Below are 19,865 nucleotides of genomic sequence, written 5' to 3'. Positions count from 1 at the left end.
GGTATTGAAACTTCTATAGTGACACCTAGGCTACTACTTAAAAATTGTATTCGAGGAAATCCCGCCCAAGTTTACAATTAGGAACGAAGAAGAAAAATACATATAAAGAAAAGCGAGGGCTGCTATACTAAAAAAAAGACTAACATTTAAAATGTGAAGGCCCGTCTCTACTCTCTATCTCTAAATAGCCTTTATAGATTACAAATTATTTATATACGCTGTGGTACATAGTGCTATTGGACACAGACTTTCTTCCAGGCATCTCTACCCCCCCCCCAACAGAGTTTCTTCCAGGTATCTCTACCCCCCCCCCCCCGAACAGAGTTTCTTCCAGGCATCTTTACCCCCCCCCCCCCGATCAGAGTTTCTTCCAGGCATCTCTACCCCCCCCCCCCGAACGAAATGGAATTTATATAGAAAACATATACACCAGTGTCGTCGTCCCCCCCCCCCCCCTGTAAAATGTTGTCCACTCCCCGGAGAAAAAAATCTGGAAGAAACACTGAATGCACTGTCATCGATCGGAGCTTAACCTACGTTTCAAGTTGGAAACAAGTCGGTTCTGTAGAAATGGCTGAAATTTCGTTCACAAGTTTCCTCCCGAGACGGACAGACAGACGAAGCATTAAGAAATAAGAATCTACTAAAATAAAAGCTTGTAAAATGGCGATATGTTAAGTCAAATTCTTTTAATGGTCTTCGGACCTTCTCCAGCGTAGCTTATGCGTCTCAGTCATACTTAGGATACATTAGATGCTTAAAAATCTGGCAATACTGATAAGACTGATAGCCAATGAAAACATCCACAAGATATGTTATCCTGCTAGGTTAGCCTATGACAGAAGGGACCGCCTCCTTTTCCCCCTACCTATTTATTTTAGGTCCTGTGCCCTATAGTAAAATAGGACTTAATGCTATCATAGCAGACTGCTACTAGAAAGTCATATGGACGTATATTTTTTAATGAAGTGGTCAATCGCGGTAAGCGAAGTGCGCACAATTTTTTAAATAGATTGATAATATGTTAAAAAACGCAGTGGACGTTAATTATACAACTCTGAGTTACTCAAGTTCTAGATCTTTAGTTTTTTTTTAGTAACTTGATTAAGTTAAGTTATTATTAATTTATTAGATCTACGCCCCCTAATATTAATTTAATTATATATTAATACACTAAATACACGTTCCATTGTTGATGGCCTGATAATTAATAATTAATGTAATTAATAATAATAATAGTTTAGTATCTAGATCTAGTCTAAGTACAAGCAAGCCTAGGCCTGAGGGCTAAGCCCTACATAGTAACATACTACATACATAGTTACTACATAACATATTACTACATTAAAGTATGTAGTTTGGAAGTTTAGGCCCATAATAAGTTTAGGCCTATAGATCTAGATCTAGATCTAGATCTAAATATAAATTTATTATAATTATTTATTATAGTCAGCTCTACTAGATCTAGAATCTAAAAGTGTTGTCACTGTTGTGTCATTAGGTTAGGATTTTAAAAAAAATCTAGGCCATTATTTTTATAGGTCCTAATAATATTTCAATATTTTTTTTATATAAGCAATTTTTAAAAATAGAAACAGCTTAAGGCTTAAATTAATAAGAATTATTTATATTCTAACATCTAGGCCTAGGTAAAGATTCTAATTTTTATTTGAAATATGTATCTCAATATCTGGATCTATTTCTGAATTATTTAGGCCTAAATTTAATTTAATTAATAATTATTGGTTAAATTGTGGTTGCTTGTTTGTACCAGTGGCGTAGCGAGGTCGGGTTTCACCCGGTGCGGCACTTAATGGTGTCACCCCCTTCCCCCCCCCACCCCACCGTAAAAAAATGTATACATATATATATATATATATATATATATATATATATATATATATATATATATATAAGTATCTATATGCGCAAGTGTAGGCCCTATATGTATTCACATATTTTTTTTTTATGTAGTTAATTTTTTTTACCCATAAATGGATTAACATAAGCTATTACAATTCTCAACCAAACCTCAAACCCCCCCCCCCCCCCCCCACCTGTGTCAGGATTAGTCAAATTTACTCTTAAAAGACTATTTAACACTCTAATTAATCACTTAATTAAGTAGAATTATAATTTTTCTGTATATATTTTGCTATTTTTTGTCTTGGTGTCACCCCCCTAAATGGTGTCATGTCAACAACCCCTGCCCCCCCCCCCCCCCCCCCCCTCGCTACGCCCCTGGTTTGTACAGTTTATAAAAGAGGATTTTTGAATTTCCAGTTAATTTAAAGTGAATAGAAACAATAAAATTAATTAACGCATATAACATTTATTGCATACATTTATTTTACACTGCACTTTCCTACTTCTCTTCCTTGTAGTTATACAATCATTTCATTGTATACTGTAACTGAAGTTTACACTATTCACACACAACAATACATTCCTTAATGAGTGAGTAAACTCTGTTTTAAATTATACCTTTTAAATATAATTCAACAAACTCTAATAACAATATGTTTTTTCAAAACAGATATATGTGCTTATTTAAAATAAAAAATTATCTTAAATTTCCTGAAAGATGGAAACTATTAAAAATCACCGTTGTAAAGCTAAAGATCATGAGCATGAAGAAGCCCTTTCTAGAGAATCATTTATACAGGGAAATGGCGGCCATAAGCCCAGGGATGTAGAGCAGCTTAAAACAAAAGATGTCATCACTGAGACTTTAAAGAAAGTGGAGCTAAAGAGAACAATAACATTTTTTGGAACTGTTGCTATACTAATAGCCAACATTGGTGGGACAGGAATTTTCATAGCACCAACCACTATTCTGAGCTTCAGTGGCTCTCCAGGGATGGCTATGGTTATGTGGCTGGCTGGCGGTGTGATGCAAGTTAGCATGGCATTGTGTGTTGTTGAGGTAGCTCTAATGTTCAACAGGGCAGGCGGTCCTTATTATTTTATTTACCAGACATTCGGAGAGCTTCCAGGATTTGTTTTTATGTGGGGCTATTTGATTTTTATTGCTGCACCATCTTGGGCCTTAGGGGCATACACAGCCAGCCTGTATAGTTTATCTCTAGTATTTAAAGACTGTGATCCTCCAGAGGAACTTGTAAAATTGATAGCTGTCTGGGTTATGAGTAAGTAAACTTTTCAGTACTTATCCAAATAAATTCTGAAGATTTAGGTTTTGGAAACATAGTATTACTGTAGTTAAATCTCACCTCTCTTAAAAACAGTTCTTATCACCACTTGATGTACTTTACAATATCTCAGCCTATTAATATGGTGTTGTTAGGTTAAAATTAGTAATGTTTTTAATGGTTTGGTTAAAATTAGTACAGCTATCTGGTGTTATCAATTTCCTTGAGTGGGATGGTGTTAACAGTTGCATCATCCATCTGCAGTATCTGTGATTGCTATCAACTGTACACATATGAAAGTCATCACCATAATCCAGAAGTTCCTTACATCATGCAAGATAATAGCACTTGTCATTATCATTATACTGGGCCTTATAAATATTCCAACAGGTATTCACTCTTTGATTTTCACTTAGTTTGATATAATTTATCTCTAAATTAGAACTTGTTTCATTTGTTTAATCCAAAGATTAGTGTTATATAAATAGCCTAGTTTGCTACAATAAAAGATGTAAGCTTTTTTGCAGACCTATTCATCAGGTAACACCTGCTGTAACTGTATAACGTTTGTTGTTTTCAACAATTTCTATAGATTTAAAAAGAATGTGATTGAACCTGAGAGCCTGAACATTTTTATGAAGTGGTCTTTTTTTTTTATATATACAAGCCAATAATACAACATAATGTGCTTATTAAATGTTTGTAGGATGACATAGAGATTATTTCATTTTCTAGTATCCCTAAACAGCCTAACACTCATATTGTCCTACTTGCAGATTTAGGTCAGGAAAATCTGTTTCATTTTATGGATGGAACACGATCTGAAGTTGGACAAATAGCTTTAGCGTTGTTTGCTGCATTCTACGGCTTTGGTGGCTGGTAAGAGAATTATTTTATCCTTAACTTAGTAAGACTCAATGTAACCAGGATATTAGGGTCCTACTTCCATTTTATAATTAAAAGACATAAACAAAGTGAATTGTTCTATAAAAACTGCCCTCCTTACCTACAGGCCGGTTATCACAATATTGACAGAGGAGATGAAACATCCAGAGAAGTGAGTAAACAAATATTTAATCAATTCCTAGTCAACACTTGTATCATGTCAATTAGATCTTCCGGCTGCAAATAAAGTTGAACAACAATATTCTCTATTGGGATAATAAGTGCAGGCAACATGCTGCAAGTGTACATGGTACACAAGCTGTTGTCTTCAAGAATGCTTAATTCTCTAGCAAGTGCATATTTTAAAGTTTCTTCTACAAACTTTAAAATATCTTATATTCTACAAACTGTTCACTTTTGAATTAAGGAAACAATTGTTTTTAATTTTTAAAAAAATGCTTTTTTCAATAGCTTTGTGTTTTACTTTAAACTCTTGAAATGTACAAACATATGTGTAAAAAGATTTTTAAAAAATAGATAATCTATCTATAAGTTGTTTATTTATACCACCAAGACAGGTAATCCAGTTCTAGCCAGTTGTAAGTACTCATTACTGTCAATTATTTCTGCTCCAGCTGAGTAGTTTTTAGTTTACTCACACTTTTGAGTTCACACTTTTCAGTTATTTTCTTTCCAACATAACAATTTGATTTCTATCAAAAACTTTGTCAGATGGCTGTTTAAAATATTCTTCCATTTGGTTTCTCACATTTTTTTACTGTTGGTTGTGTGAGAGTCTTGCTAGGTTTCAAGATGTCTACTTTGATTCATCTCTCCAACAGGAATCAGCATGTTTTTGTTGTAGTTTGCTCTACACATTCTGTGGTACCAGCTAGTAATATCTTTTTTTTAATCAGATGACACTAACGCTAGAGAAAAAGGTCTTTATAGTAGTTTCAAATCCATGACTAATTTTATATTTACATTATTTAAAAAACTATTTAAATTTTAATAATGTTCTTGAAGATTTCTTTATAATATTCAAAACTGATTTTCCAACACTAAATATTTGGTTTCTTAATGTACTCATGTTTGAAGTGCTATAACATAGATTGATTTTTTATGTACTGGTTGGCAAAACTTGTTAAGTCCTCTTCTGAAAACTATTTACTATGTTCAAATGTAACTGCAATGCAAGAAACTTTGCAGCTATAAACATCTGCTCTTATGTTCTGGTCAAATGCAGCCAAATAATGTGTTTTTTGTAAAAACAAACATTAACCTAAATTTATCTGTTTATTAGTTGCTTGCTTAATAAAACTTTAACCATTGTTCTGTATTTATAAAAAGTTATTTCAGCTGCAACTAATCTTTCTGATTGCTATATTAACATTTTAAAAGTTTTGACAGAGCTATCTGCTTTACACTTTGTCTTTTAATAACAAAAAAGAACATTGCTTGTCTGGGTCACAGCATAGTTCGAAATAATTGAATGCACTGACATAAAATTAAGTATACAAATATTAAGAACTAAATACAGTCATTTAATTTTTAGAAAGCTATTGTTGTTATCTAGAGGTTTTTGGTCAGACAGACACATGAGTTGCTAATGCACCCATTAAAGGGTCATCCATTTACGATGTCCATGAAAAAACTTGAGTCTTAGACTTTTCTGTTTACACATGTCTATTTTGGATTTCACACACACAAATGTAATAATTGTTCTCTCAAGATTTACTTCCATTAAAGCACACTAATTTAATAACATAATTTTTTTCACATATAAACCAATATTTGATGTAAAATCCTTGTTATTTAAATGAATGTGAGGAACATTTTTTAAAAGAATCCTTTGAATTACTTGCTTACTACAAAGCTACAATTAGATGCAGTGATTTAATTATCTGCTGAGCCATTAAAAAAAAAATGCCCTGCTGTATATGTGTAAACATTGTGTATGCAAGTTCTATGTTCTTTGTTTGTTGTAACATACAAGTCATTTGATGTGGACCTGAACTCCCAGTCCACTTTTTTTAAAAGTTGAATTTCTTTCAACACACACACCCACACTCTAAGTGTGGACATAATAAGTGGATGACACCCCCCCCCCCCCCCACCTGGGTAAAAAAGAAGTCCTAGGTTCTTGGTATAAACATAACTGCATGCACATAAAAAATTTTTATTTTGTTTTCCAAATGTTTTCTCTGACCAGCATCTCTGACAAACACTAGTGTTGTTGTTTTTAATAATGTTGAGAAATGTTACATGTATTAGTTGTATTTTAACACAATTTATAGGCCTACATATTTAAGCAAACTTTCCAAGTTTTGGTGTATTATTTTTCATCCTGCATTTTAATAATTTTTATTTGACACTATTGCACACTATTAATTATAAGTGCTTTCTGTATCAGAATGCTCAGTAAAAAATATGTAAAATAGTTTTAAAGTTTTGTATTGTAAGACCAAATAATATGTTTGTCTAGAGATGTGCAATTTGTTCCCACTGCAATCATTTCAGAAATTTACCGAGAGGTCTGCTGTTAAGTTTTTCTATCCTGATTACAACTATGGTGGCAACTAACTTTGCTTACTACACAGTCTTATCTAAGGAGGAAGCACTGAGATCTGATGCTGTAGCCATGGTAACTCACATGATTCAGTCCAATTCCAACTTAGAAAAATATAAATGGTCGTGAATTAAATGTATATACTATAAAGTTTTTGTATTCAAGAAATCTTTCTAAAGCATAATATTTGGAACTATTCTTGATAACTATTAATTCATTAATTTATAGAATTGTTATATTTGTGTCATCTAGCTTTTTTCGCACTGAAATGAAAGTAATTTATTTCCCTTTCCTGTTGTACTGTAGTTGTTTGGCCAGATGTTACACCCGCTGATGCCAGTAGTTATTGCTGTCCTGGTGTGTCTGTGTTCTGTTGGGACCCTCAATGTTCTCATTATGAGCCAGCCAAGGTAAGACCTGCAGTTGGGACCCTCAATGTTCTCATTATGAGCCAGCCAAGGTAAGACCTGCAGTTGGGACCCTCAATGTTCTCATTATGAGCCAGCCAAGGTAAGACCTGCAGTTGGGACCCTCAATGTTCTCATTATGAGCCAGCCAAGGTAAGACCTGCAGTTGGGACCCTCAATGTTCTCATTATGAGCCAGCCAATGTAAGACCTGCAGTTGGGACCCTCAATGTTCTCATTATGAGCCAGCCAAGGTAAGACCTGCAGTTGGGACCCTCAATGTTCTCATTATGAGCCAGCCAAGGTAAGACCTGCAGTTGGGACCCTAATGTTCTCATTATGAGCCAGCCGATGTAAGACCTGCAGTTGGGACCCTCAATGTTCTCATTATGAGCCAGCCAAGGTAAGACTAGCAGTTGGGACCCTCAATGTTCTCATTATGAGCCAGCCAAGGTAAGACTAGCAGTTGGGACCCTCAATGTTCTCATTATGAGCCAACCAAGGTAAGACCTGCAGTTGGGACCCTCAATGTTCTCATTATGAGCCAGCCGATGTAAGACCTGCAGTTGGGACCCTCAATGTTCTCATTATGAGCCAGCCAAGGTAAGACCTGCAGTTGGGACCCTCAATGTTCTCATTATGAGCCAGCCAAGGTAAGACTAGCAGTTGGGACCCTCAATGTTCTCATTATGAGCCAGCCAAGGTAAGACCTGCAGTTGGGACCCTCAATGTTCTCATTATGAGCCAGCCAAGGTAAGACCTGCAGTTGGGACCCTCAATGTTCTCATTATGAGCCAGCCAAGGTAAGACCTGCAGTTGGGACCCTCAATGTTCTCATTATGAGCCAGCCAAGGTAAGACCTGCAGTTGGGACCCTCAATGTTCTCATTATGAGCCAGCCAAGGTAAGACCTGCAGTTGGGACCCTAATGTTCTCATTATGAGCCAGCCGATGTAAGACCTGCAGTTGGGACCCTCAATGTTCTCATTATGAGCCAGCCAAGGTAAGACTAGCAGTTGGGACCCTCAATGTTCTCATTATGAGCCAGCCAAGGTAAGACTAGCAGTTGGGACCCTCAATGTTCTCATTATGAGCCAACCAAGGTAAGACCTGCAGTTGGGACCCTCAATGTTCTCATTATGAGCCAGCCGATGTAAGACCTGCAGTTGGGACCCTCAATGTTCTCATTATGAGCCAGCCAAGGTAAGACCTGCAGTTGGGACCCTCAATGTTCTCATTATGAGCCAGCCAAGGTAAGACTAGCAGTTGGGACCCTCAATGTTCTCATTATGAGCCAGCCAAGGTAAGACCTGCAGTTGGGACCCTCAATGTTCTCATTATGAGCCAGCCAAGGTAAGACCTGCAGTTGGGACCCTCAATGTTCTCATTATGAGCCAGCCAAGGTAAGACCTGCAGTTGGGACCCTCAATGTTCTCATTATGAGCCAGCCAAGGTAAGACCTGCAGTTGGGACCCTCAATGTTCTCATTATGAGCCAGCCAAGGTAAGACCTGCAGTTGGGACCCTAATGTTCTCATTATGAGCCAGCCGATGTAAGACCTGCAGTTGGGACCCTCAATGTTCTCATTATGAGCCAGCCGATGTAAGACCTGCAGTTGGGACCCTCAATGTTCTCATTATGAGCCAGCCAAGGTAAGACCTGCAGTTGGGACCCTCAATGTTCTCATTATGAGCCAGCCAAGGTAAGACTAGCAGTTGGGACCCTCAATGTTCTCATTATGAGCCAGCCAAGGTAAGATCAGCAGTTGGGACCCTCAATGTTCTCATTATGAGCCAACCAAGGTAAGACTAGCAGTTGGGACCCTCAATGTTCTCATTATGAGCCAGCCAAGGTAAGACCAGCAGTTGGGACCCTCAATGTTCTCAGAGCCAGCCAAGGTAAGACCTGCAGTTGGGACCCTAATGTTCTCATTATGAGCCAGCCGATGTAAGACCTGCAGTTGGGACCCTCAATGTTCTCATTATGAGCCAGCCAAGGTAAGACTAGCAGTTGGGACCCTCAATGTTCTCATTATGAGCCAGCCAAGGTAAGACCTGCAGTTGGGACCCTCAATGTTCTCATTATGAGCCAGCCAAGGTAAGACCTGCAGTTGGGACCCTCAATGTTCTCATTATGAGCCAGCCAAGGTAAGACTAGCAGTTGGGACCCTCAATGTTCTCATTATGAGCCAGCCAAGGTAAGACTAGCAGTTGGGACCCTCAATGTTCTCATTATGAGCCAGCCAAGGTAAGACTAGCAGTTGCACTTCAAGTTAGTTTTATAAATGTTTTAAAAATGTTATTTCTGACAATAAATTACAAAATATTCATTTTTAAATTAAAATAATTGAACCCATAATTATGTTGATATTTAAAATAACTGTCCGAGCCAGCTAAATAGCTAAAGAGTTAGCCACACAGGATTCAGCAAAGTAAAAACCAAACTGTATGCCTGACCTGTTTGGCTTACAAAGACCAAAAGCTTAAATTCTCTTTGGCTTTCTAGGTTTACTTATAGCTGTCTATAAAAACATCTGCCACTGACAGGGGCAAGTATGCTGTCAATTGTTTAATTGCTTGTCTCACAATTAGCAGTTGCACAAAATCTGCTGGTGGCTGGTATACATCTCATTCTATTACTTTACAAATGTTTACCTTGTTTCTCATTATGTTGGCTAGAATTTTAACATTACATCTATAGAATAAAGTAACTGAATATTCAGAGGACCAAGTTTTCTTGTGAATAATGTAGCTCTCTAGGTCTGGCTAATCATTGATACATTCATTGAGGCTAACCATGTGTTATTCATTACATATATTATTATGCATATTTTTGTCCACCATTAACTATAACCAGAAATGGCTGACAGGTGGATTTTATTATTTTAGATTCTTTGTTCAGCAAAGAAGGGAGATAATTAATGCTTTATGCTTTAATTTTTCATTAGTAACAGCATATGCCACTGTTTTTAGGGTGAATTTTTATTCTAGATTGATACATAAAGTAATAGCTTAGCTTGTTCAATCATCTGAATTTTTTAATACTATGTTTAAATGTAAATTAATTTGGTAATCTTTAAAAATTGACTAATAGTTGTCCCCCTTGCTGCTTGTACTAGACAACACAAAACTTGCCTCACCATACACAAAAAACTTGTTGTCTAAATGATAATAAAGCTTAAAACAAAGTTTTTATCTATGATAATTGAACTTAAAACAAAGTTTTTATCTATGATAATTGAGCTTAAAACAAAGTTTTTATCAATGATAATTGAAGCTTAAAACAAAGTTTTTATCAATGATAATTGAAGCTTAAAACAAAGTTTTTATCTATGATAATTGAGCTTAAAACAAAGTTTTTATCAATGATAATTGAGCTTAAAACAAAGTTTTTATCAATGATAATTGAGCTTAAAACAAAGTTTTTATCAATGATAATTGAAGCTTAAAACAAAGTTTCTATCTATGATAATTGAGCTTAAAACAAAGTTTTTATCAATGATAATTGAAGCTTAAAACAAAGTTTTTATCTATGATAATTGAGCTTAAAACAAAGTTTTTATCAATGATAATTGAAGCTTAAAACAAAGTTTTTATCAATGATAATTGAGCTTAAAACAAAGTTTTTATCAATGATAATTGAAGCCTAAAACAAAGTTTTTATCTTTGAAATGAAAACATGAAAGTTTCTACAGTTTCTGCACTAACCATTTGGCTGTTTCTCTCCTTTCTCGCTTTTATTTTATAGCAGTTTTACGGTTGATACTAAAGTTTAGATACACAATTTTATAAAGCAATTTTTTAAATTATTAATTTTAAATTTCTGCAAATGAACTTATATTACCAACACAAAAAACTTTTTGCATGACCATAAAGAAAATGTACTTTGACAACTTAAAAATTTTGCTGCATATTTTCTAAGTTTTTTTTTTTGCTTCATATTTTATGAGAGTTTTTCTTAGCTGCTATTTTTTTCAGGATGCTTTTTGCTGCAGGACGTAATGGACACATGCCAAAATTTATGACAATGCTGCATAAAAAATTTCATACTCCATGGCCAGCAACATTCACCCTGGTTAGTCACCTTTCCATTCCTTGTCTGCTGCTAGCCTAAACTGTTAGTCACCTTTCCTTGTCTGCTACTAGCCTAAACTGTTAGTCACCTTTCCATTCCTTGTCTGCTGCTAGCCTAAAGTGTTAGTCACCTTTCCTTGTCTGCTGCTAGCCTAAAGTGTTAGTCACCTTTCCATTCCTTGTCTGCTGCTAGCCTAAACTGTTAGTCACCTTTCCATTCCTTGTCTACTGCGAGCCTAAACTGTTAGTCACCTTTCCATTCCTTGTCTGCTGCTAGCCTAAAGTGTTAGTCACCTTTCCATTCCTTGTCTGCTGCTAGCCTAAAGTGTTAGTCACCTTTCCATTCCTTGTCTGCTGCTAGCCTAAACTGTTAGTCACCTTTCCATTCCTTGTCTACTGCGAGCCTAAACTGTTAGTCACCTTTCCATTCCTTGTCTGCTGCTAGCCTAAAGTGTTAGTCACCTTTCCATTCCTTGTCTGCTGCTAGCCTAAACTGTTAGTCACCTTTCCATTCCTTGTCTGCTGCTAGCCTAAACTGTTACTTTACTTTATGGGATCAGATTTTAAAATTGGGTCATGAGGTTCTCAGTTTTAAAAACTTGTCTGGAAGTTTTTATTTGTATGCCTACAGGGTCTACTTGGCATCATCATGGTCTTATCTGGGAGTGTCCTGTCTTTGGTGGCAGCCATCAGTCTATACGCAGGTTGGTTTAGTTTACATCTAGTCTATACGCAGGTTGGTTTAGTTTACATCTAGTCTATACGCAGGTTGGTTTAGTTTACATCTAGTCTATATGCAGGTTGGTTTAGTTTACAACTAGTCTATACGCAGGTTGGTTTAGTTTACATCTAGTCTATACGCAGGTTGGTTTAGTTCACATCTAGTCTATACGCAGGTTGGTTTAGTTTACATCTAGTCTATACGCAGGTTGGTTTAGTTTACATCTAGTCTATATGCAGGTTGGTTTAGTTTACAACTAGTCTATACGCAGGTTGGTTTAGTTTACATCTAGTCTATACGCAGGTTGGTTTAGTTCACATCTAGTCTATATGCAGGTTGGTTTAGTTTACATCTAGTCTATACGCAGGTTGGTTTAGTTTACATCTAGTCTATACGCAGGTTGGTTTAGTTTACATCTAGTCTATACGCAGGTTGGTTTAGTTTACATCTAGTCTATACGCAGGTTGGTTTAGTTTACATCTAGTCTACACGCAGGTTAGTTTAGTTTACATCATTTGGTTCTGGGCACCATGTGATTCTGGGCACCATGTGATTCTGGGCACCATTTGGTTCTGGGCACCATTTGGTTCTGGACACCTTTTGGTTCTCAACTATGATTCAAGAAAGATAAATGAACTCAAATCTGACAATTTCAGGTTGCATGATATTTCTGCTACTATTGTGCTTGTTTACACTCCGCTGGAAAAGTCCAAATGCACCTCGTCCATTTAAGGTATGTTGATAATGTATCATCTTTTGTTTATTCACAATGATTAATATTTACAAGCAGTGAATTGCAAAACATTACATTACTGTTTTTATATTTTGGGTTAACAGTTGATGGTTTCCTGTCAGAATTTTTACAGATCTTGAACCCCTTCCCTAGCCCCTATAATAAAAAGATGACCTGGCTATAAGTGTTGTTAAGATGTAAGCCCAGTTTGATGACCTAACTAGAATTGTTGTAAAGATGTAAACCCAGTTTGATGACCTAACTAGAATTGTTGTTAAGATGTAAGCCCAGTTTGATGACCTAACTAGAATTGTTGTAAAGATGTAAGCCCAGTTTGATGACCTAACTAGAATTGTTGTAAAGATGTAAACTCAGTTTGATGACCTAACTAGAATTGTTGTAAAGATGTAATCCCAGTTTGATGACCTAACTAGAATTGTTCTAAAGATGTAAGCCCAGTTTGATGACCTAACTAGAATTGTTGTAAAGATGTAAATCCAGTTTGATGACCTAACTAGAATTGTTCTAAAGATGTAATCCCAGTTTGATGACCTAACTAGAATTGTTGTAAAGATGTAAGCCCAGTTTGATGACCTAACTAGAATTGTTGTAAAGATGTAAACTCAGTTTGATGACCTAACTAGAATTGTTGTAAAGATGTAAGCCCAGCTTGATGACCTAACTAGAATTTTTGTAAGCTCAGCTTGATGACCTAACTAGAATTGTTGTAAAGATGTAAGCCCAGCTTGATGATCTAACTAGAATTGTTGTAAAGATGTAAGCCCAGCTTGATGACCTAACTAGAATTTTTGTAAGCCCAGCTTGATGACCTAACTAGAATTGTTGTAAGCCCAGCTTGATGACCTAACTAGAATTGTTGTAAGCCCAGCTTGATGACCTAACTAGAATTGTTGTAAGCCCAGTTTGATGACCTAACTAGAATTGTTGTAAAGATGTAAGCCCAGTTTGATGACCTAACTAGAATTGTTGTAAAGATGTAAGCCCAGCTTGATGACCTAACTAGAATTGTTGTAAGCCCAGTTTGATGACCTAACTAGAATTGTTGTAAAGATGTAAGCCCAGCTTGATGACCTAACTAGAATTGTTGTAAGCCCAGCTTGATGACCTAACTAGAATTGTTGTAAGCCCAGCTTGATGACCTAACTAGATTTGTTTCTGGCTTCAGGTCCCGCTAGTACTGCCAGTGTGTGCCTGTGTGTTGACAGTTTCTCTGGTGTTCCTCTCAGTCCTAGAAAAACCAAAAGAACTTGGCTTTGTTGCCATGGTAGTTGCCCTTGGGGTCCCAGTCTACTTTGTGTGCATCAAATGGCAGAAGCCTGCCAAACTATTCAACAGTGTGGGTGAGTGCCAGTGATTTTGATGTTTGTTTTTCATTTTCTTGAGGATCTTTGTTTTCATGATGTTTTAAAATTAAGTAGGATTTAGATTCTGAAAACTGAATATAATGTTAAAATGCTCTTTAACTTCCCTAAAGATGAAATAATTTCTATTTAAACTGTTGTAAACTCCTCCTTTGATATAGTTTGTAGCAAACATTTCTCCTATTTTCTAACTCTGTTCTTTTATCTTAATGTATAAAGACATGGTTTTTTTCATAAAATGATGTTAATTTTGTTACATAATCAGTACTCAATAATACATTTTTAAAAATACCTTAGAATGTATTACAGGTGGAATTGGGAGAAAATATCTGAGTGAGTTAATTGGGCCTCTAATCTCATGAGGTTTGATCTTTGTTTCAGATTCCATTGGGAAATACTTGCAGCTCCTCCTTGATCTTCATTATGAAAAGAACTGATTTAAAATTACATCCCTTTATGCTCATTATGAAAAGAACAGACTTGAAATTACATCCCTTTATGTTCATTATGAAAAGAACTGATTTAAAATTACATCCCTTTATGCTCATTATGAAGAGAGCAGACTTGAAATTACATCCCTTTTATTTTATAATTTAAGATTAAACTATCTGTTATTTTAAACAGGGTATATTAAAACTTTTTATATAAATCTGTTATTTTAACTAGACTTTTGTTCAGTTTTAAAGTCTTTCATTTGATAATATTTTTGAAAATATTTAAACGACTTTTAAGCCAATTAAATCAGTTAAGTAATTATTTATTCTTAAAAACATTTTAAGTACATCTAAATTTTTATACCTATTCCTAAAAATGATTAAAAAGTAAGATAATGCATCTTAATAATATTTTTTTAAAATGTTATTAAAAATGTTTTACATGTTTAAAAACAAACTATATTTATTAAACTTAAAGAAATGTTTATTCACTATTCCATAATTTACATTATATTTTATTCAATATTCTATATTTTCACTCTAATCATATTGTTATGAAATCTATATATAGAATTTTGTATTTTTAGATACAAAGAAATCTCTCTTGCTTTTCACTTGCCTTTTAATGTGTTCTTTCTGACTGTAAAAGTGTAACTAATGCAGTGTTTTCATCAGCCTTGTTAGTTCTGTTTTGTCTTCTTACATGCAAAACAGTCTTACTACTTCGTGCATTCTCTAGTGTATTCAAAGCCGTCCACATACATAGAGTAATTATTTTTCTGTTGAAATCCTAAACTAATGTGAATTGTTAATATAACTTACATTTTAAAAATGATATCAAGTTGTTAAGAACATTTATTAAATTTGTTAACTATTTTTTGGAAAAACATAGCATTTTCTTTACAGTGATTTAATTTCAAAGAATTAATTAGCTTCTTATTTTTTTATATATAAATGTACATTTATATATAAATATAAAATAAAATAAAGATATTTCTGTTTCTTTGTATTGACACTTTTAACAATGTAATTAACTTAAGAATTTTGAGCATTTATAGAATACATAACTCATTTGTGTTAATTGCTAATTGAAGATTTTATTTTTCTAAGATCACAGTGGGCATATAGGCCTACAAAGGAAAAATATTTTGATAAAAAGTATTTGAACATATATCAGATAAGACATATTGAATCTATATCAGAAAGGAAAACAACCAAAACAATGTTTAACTGTGAGCAGTTATTTTCAAAATGTTTTTTGTCATTCTTTAGTTGTTTTTGAAAGTATGAAAATAAGTCTTTTGAAGTGAAAAAAATGGTTGATAAAATCCTTCTAAATTAAATTTAAATTTTACTGATAAACTGAATCAACAAAGGTATTTTTAAAAATTTCACTAAAACGCTGTTGAATATAAATGTTATTGTAAACCATTTTCACTCATAATAACAAGGTATATTTAATCTACAAAGCTATCTGCAGTATAATTTATTGACCCTAAAAATGGCTTAAAGTATTATGATAAATGTAGTGATGTTTTTTTCTGACATTGATATTCTGACACAAAATTTTCTTACAAAGACATTATTAATATTGACATTTTTGTTGGGAAATTTTAAAAAAATTATATGAACTACTTGGGGAGGTTTAATTTACATTCCTTGATACTTATAGCAATGAACTATTGTTTAAATGCTTTGATATAAACTGTTTTTAACTGTTTATTTGAGTTTATTTTTTTGAAAATCCACATATAGTAGTTATAAAAATGCTATAGAAATAATTGTTAATTCTATATTTTCAAAGAGCATACAAGTTAAATTTTCAGTATTTTAATATTTAAAGAAGTTGAGAAACTTGAGTTACATAACCAGCTTTTACAGTAAACTAGAGTAAAAATTAATCAAGCATTAACTTGAATACTTTTTGTATGTCTCGTATTTACATTTTATTAACTTTTGGGACATGTTGAATAAATGATATTTCAGATGTAATAATGTCTTTTTTCAGCAATATAAAATGCGTATTTACAAAAATATTTTATTTAAAACTATTAAATGTTTATATGAAATGGAATAAAATCCTATATTTTTACCAATGATGAAATGGAAAGTAACCCAATATTTTTACAAATTATGAAATCAAACAAAATCCTATATCTTTAGATAATGATTAAATGGAACAAAATCCTATATTTTTACAAATGATGAAATGGAACAAAATCCTAAATTTTTACAAATGATGAAATGGAACAAAATCCTATATTTTTACAAATGATGAAATGGAACAAAATCCTATATTTTTAAAAAGGTTGAAATGGAACATAATCTAATATTTTTACAATTGATGAGATGGAACAATTTCCAGTATTTTTACCAATGATGAAATAGAACAAAGTCCTATTTTTTTCCCAATGATGTAATATAACAAAATCCTATATTTTTACAAATGATGAAATGGAACAAAATCCCAATGGAACAAAATCCTATATTTTACCAGTGATGAAATGGCATGATTTTTGCAGTTTGTTAAAATGTTTAAATTTTTACCATTCCTTATTAAATTATATGCTAATATATTCTAATTCTGTTACAAGCTGTTTATGCACAAAAGTACTAAGATAATGTGATTTGTAAAAATAGAGCTGTTCCCATCTCCTCCCCCCTCCCAGTCAGCAATAAACTTAAACCAGTATATGTTTTTCTAGATTTGATTGTTTCTTCTTTAAAGCATGTTATTTTTTTATTTAGTAGCATGAGTTTTTGATTTTAGAAGTGTAAAAAATAAAGCATGTAAAAAGTCACTGCTATATTTAGTTGGACTTTATCAACAAGCTTTTTTGCTTATAAAAACTTTTGTGCCTGAATATTTCCTTTCTAGTATGTTTAATGCAATTATTGTTCATTTTATAGTTATTTTCATTTAAATAAAATGAAATATTAAATTATTTATAACCATTCAGAACTATTTTTTAAAGTAATAAAGCAACCATCTTGCAGTCTTTCATCAGGAAAATGAGAAAAGGAAGGCTTTTTTTTTTTAGTACTGATGATCTTTTATTCTATGATACACATTGTTCATCACTGGGTTTTTGTAAAATTAATGAAATTGTACACTTTTTTGTTGGAAAATTATAAAAACCAATCCAAAAAACTCTTGTGTACCTAAATGTATGTGATGTGATCGTGTGATAACAGTAGGTTAAGCAAATTGCAAAGTGATATTTTAAAACATTTTTATGTGATAGTCATTTGCTGACATTTGGAGTACACAGAAAGGACTTTTTTAAATTAAAAAATGTAAAATATTATCTTTTTTTTGTTGATATTTTTCTCAAAAAGATTTTTTACTTATTTTATGTCTCTCATTTAATATTTGGAAATTTTTTTTTCATGTTTTGTATTTTTTTTTAATGCTGTTTCTGGGTTTTCTTTGAATTAGTAAAAGAAACTTTGTATGTTATCTTTATTTTTAAAATTTCTTTCAGATTTTTAATAATTCTCATCAAACTGAAGATAAGAAAGGAGTATTATTTTACACAATGTGGAGCTCCCTCTACTGAAAGAAGGTATGCATCCCCAGGAAAGATTGTAGATCTTTTAGGATGCTAGAATCTACAGGGTCAAAAGGAAGGGTGCTAGAATCTACAGGGTCAAAAGGAAGGGTGCTAGAATCCACATGGTCGAAAGGAAGGGTGCTAGAATCCATATGGTCAAAAGGAAGGGTGCTAGAATCTACAGGGTCAAAAGGAAGGGTGCTAGAATCTACAGGGTCAAAAGGAAGGGTGCTAGAATCCATATGGTCAAAAGGAAGGGTGCTAGAATCCACATGGTCAAAAGGAAGGGTGCTAGAATCCACATGGTCAAAAGGAAGGGTGCTAGAATCCATATGGTCAAAAGGAAGGGTGCTAGAATCCACATGGTCAAAAGGAAGGGTGCTAGAATCCACAGGGTCTAAAAGAAGGGTGCTAGAATCCACATGGTCAAACTAGTCTCTTGTCTCAGAGTTGAGAGCTAACCTGACTGCTATGGCGTTTGTCATCAAATTGTAGCTGGTGTTTGTGCTACCATTACATGTTTTGGTTATGGTGTTCTTGTAAGCCTTTTATTTAACTTTTAAAATGATTTATAATCCATTTGATCCTCCACACAACAATATTCTGACCTCCTTTGAAAATTTCAAATGCAATTATCTTAGTTGTAATTAATTAACTATAAACAACCCTAACAAAAGTAACTTAATTATTTACATCATACAGTGGTTTACCCTTTACACATTGTTACTGATGAACTGGTTTATGTATTTAAGAGTTGGATTAACTATAAATAACAATAGTTCTGAAACAGTTCCCTGTTTTATTGTGTCAGTATACAGCTTGTTTATTACCACCAAGTATTAGTCCCACTCTTATACTTTCTAAGAAGGAGTAAAAATAGATTGCAATAAGTATTATTATAGTGCATTTATATTTCACAATGAGTAAAAACAGTTCCGTTAAGTATTATTATAGTGCATTTATATTTCACCTTCTAATTTTTATAAATCAACTAGCACCCAGTTTGAAAATGTTTTTATCACACATAAAAAGTGTGATGATTTCTTTTGGTCAACACTATACTATACATTTGGTGAATCTCATGTTTAATTCTGGTAGCTTATTTTTGTAGAAATTGAAAGTTTACTTGCTTTGTTTTTCTATAATACACGTTTTTCTTATTGTACAGGAAAATCCTTTTAGCTTTAAAATAAATTTAATTGACTGTTTAAATTAGGTTAACATCCACATGCTTAAATGTTAATTAACTTATCTCTGTAAGTAATATTAAAAGTTTAAATGCTAATTAACATAATCCTTTTGTGTTTTCCTTGGGTTAGCCAATGAATTCTTTTGAATAGATTGTCAAACAATCATCAATGAAAGGTTCAGAAACTCACTGAGTTGTTGCTGTTGTTGGAGTCTTTAAGTCTGATTTGTATCCAGGTTCTTTAACAGGGCTCCTAGCTGGGGCTCCAGTAAGCTTGTTTCTAGATACATTAGAACTGTTGGATTCAGCTGTTGGATTTGGTCCAGGCTACTTGGAGTATTTGTATCTGCTTAGAGCTGTGTATGTCTAGGCTAGCCTTGCTTAAAAAAAACAATAGTAATGTCTGCTCTCAAAGATTATGTAATGCAGATGTTGTGGTATGCTTGAAGTATTTTGTTACAGTATTCATGAATTATATGATGGTTTATTAACTAAGTCTAATAATTTTTTAACCCTTTAGCCTATATGTTTAAACAGCTAATTATTGCTTAGCACAATTACTCTGAATAGCTTGAGGTTAATTATGTATTTTGTGTTGGTGGACTTTGATCACACTCAACACAGTTATCCTACATTCCAGGTGCTCACTGCTTGCTTTTGGAAACATAAAGTACCACAGAAGGATGTAAACAGCCGTTACATTTTTTAAAACTTTGTTTTTATTGCTTTTTAATTGTTCAGTCTAACAAAAACAACTTTGATCTTTCT

General features: G+C 33.6%; 1 protein-coding gene across 3 annotated transcripts in view; it reads left to right on the top strand.

Annotated features, from left to right (window-relative positions):
• The window catches only part of LOC131936081 (large neutral amino acids transporter small subunit 1), a 30,679-nt gene extending 11,668 nt beyond the window's left edge, over positions 1-19,011 (top strand). Inside the window, exons 1-12 of one of the 3 annotated variants that reach the window (XM_059292937.1) lie at positions 846-981; positions 2,537-3,149; positions 3,417-3,542; positions 3,929-4,031; positions 4,165-4,209; positions 6,558-6,681; positions 6,913-7,016; positions 10,989-11,085; positions 11,716-11,788; positions 12,462-12,538; positions 13,725-13,899; positions 14,302-19,011. In XM_059292937.1, the coding sequence (XP_059148920.1) occupies positions 2,585-3,149; positions 3,417-3,542; positions 3,929-4,031; positions 4,165-4,209; positions 6,558-6,681; positions 6,913-7,016; positions 10,989-11,085; positions 11,716-11,788; positions 12,462-12,538; positions 13,725-13,899; positions 14,302-14,357 (1,545 nt within the window). In that variant the 5' untranslated portion in view covers positions 846-981; positions 2,537-2,584 and the 3' untranslated portion in view covers positions 14,358-19,011. Of the gene's footprint in view, positions 1-845; positions 991-2,536; positions 3,150-3,416; positions 3,543-3,928; positions 4,032-4,164; positions 4,210-6,557; positions 6,682-6,912; positions 7,017-10,988; positions 11,086-11,715; positions 11,789-12,461; positions 12,539-13,724; positions 13,900-14,301 lie in introns of those variants that run through there. The other 2 variants (XM_059292938.1, XM_059292939.1) reach the window with 2 other exon arrangements.
• Positions 19,012-19,865: the final 854 nt, after the last annotated feature.

This window comes from Physella acuta, unplaced genomic scaffold (assembly GCF_028476545.2).
Source record: "Physella acuta isolate Inbredline_101_S28 unplaced genomic scaffold, ASM2847654v3 ptg000166l, whole genome shotgun sequence".
In the NCBI taxonomy this organism is placed as follows: Eukaryota; Metazoa; Mollusca; class Gastropoda; family Physidae; genus Physella; species Physella acuta.
Note: the sequence above shows the minus strand (reverse complement) of the source record. Positions and strands in the feature narration are given on the sequence as shown.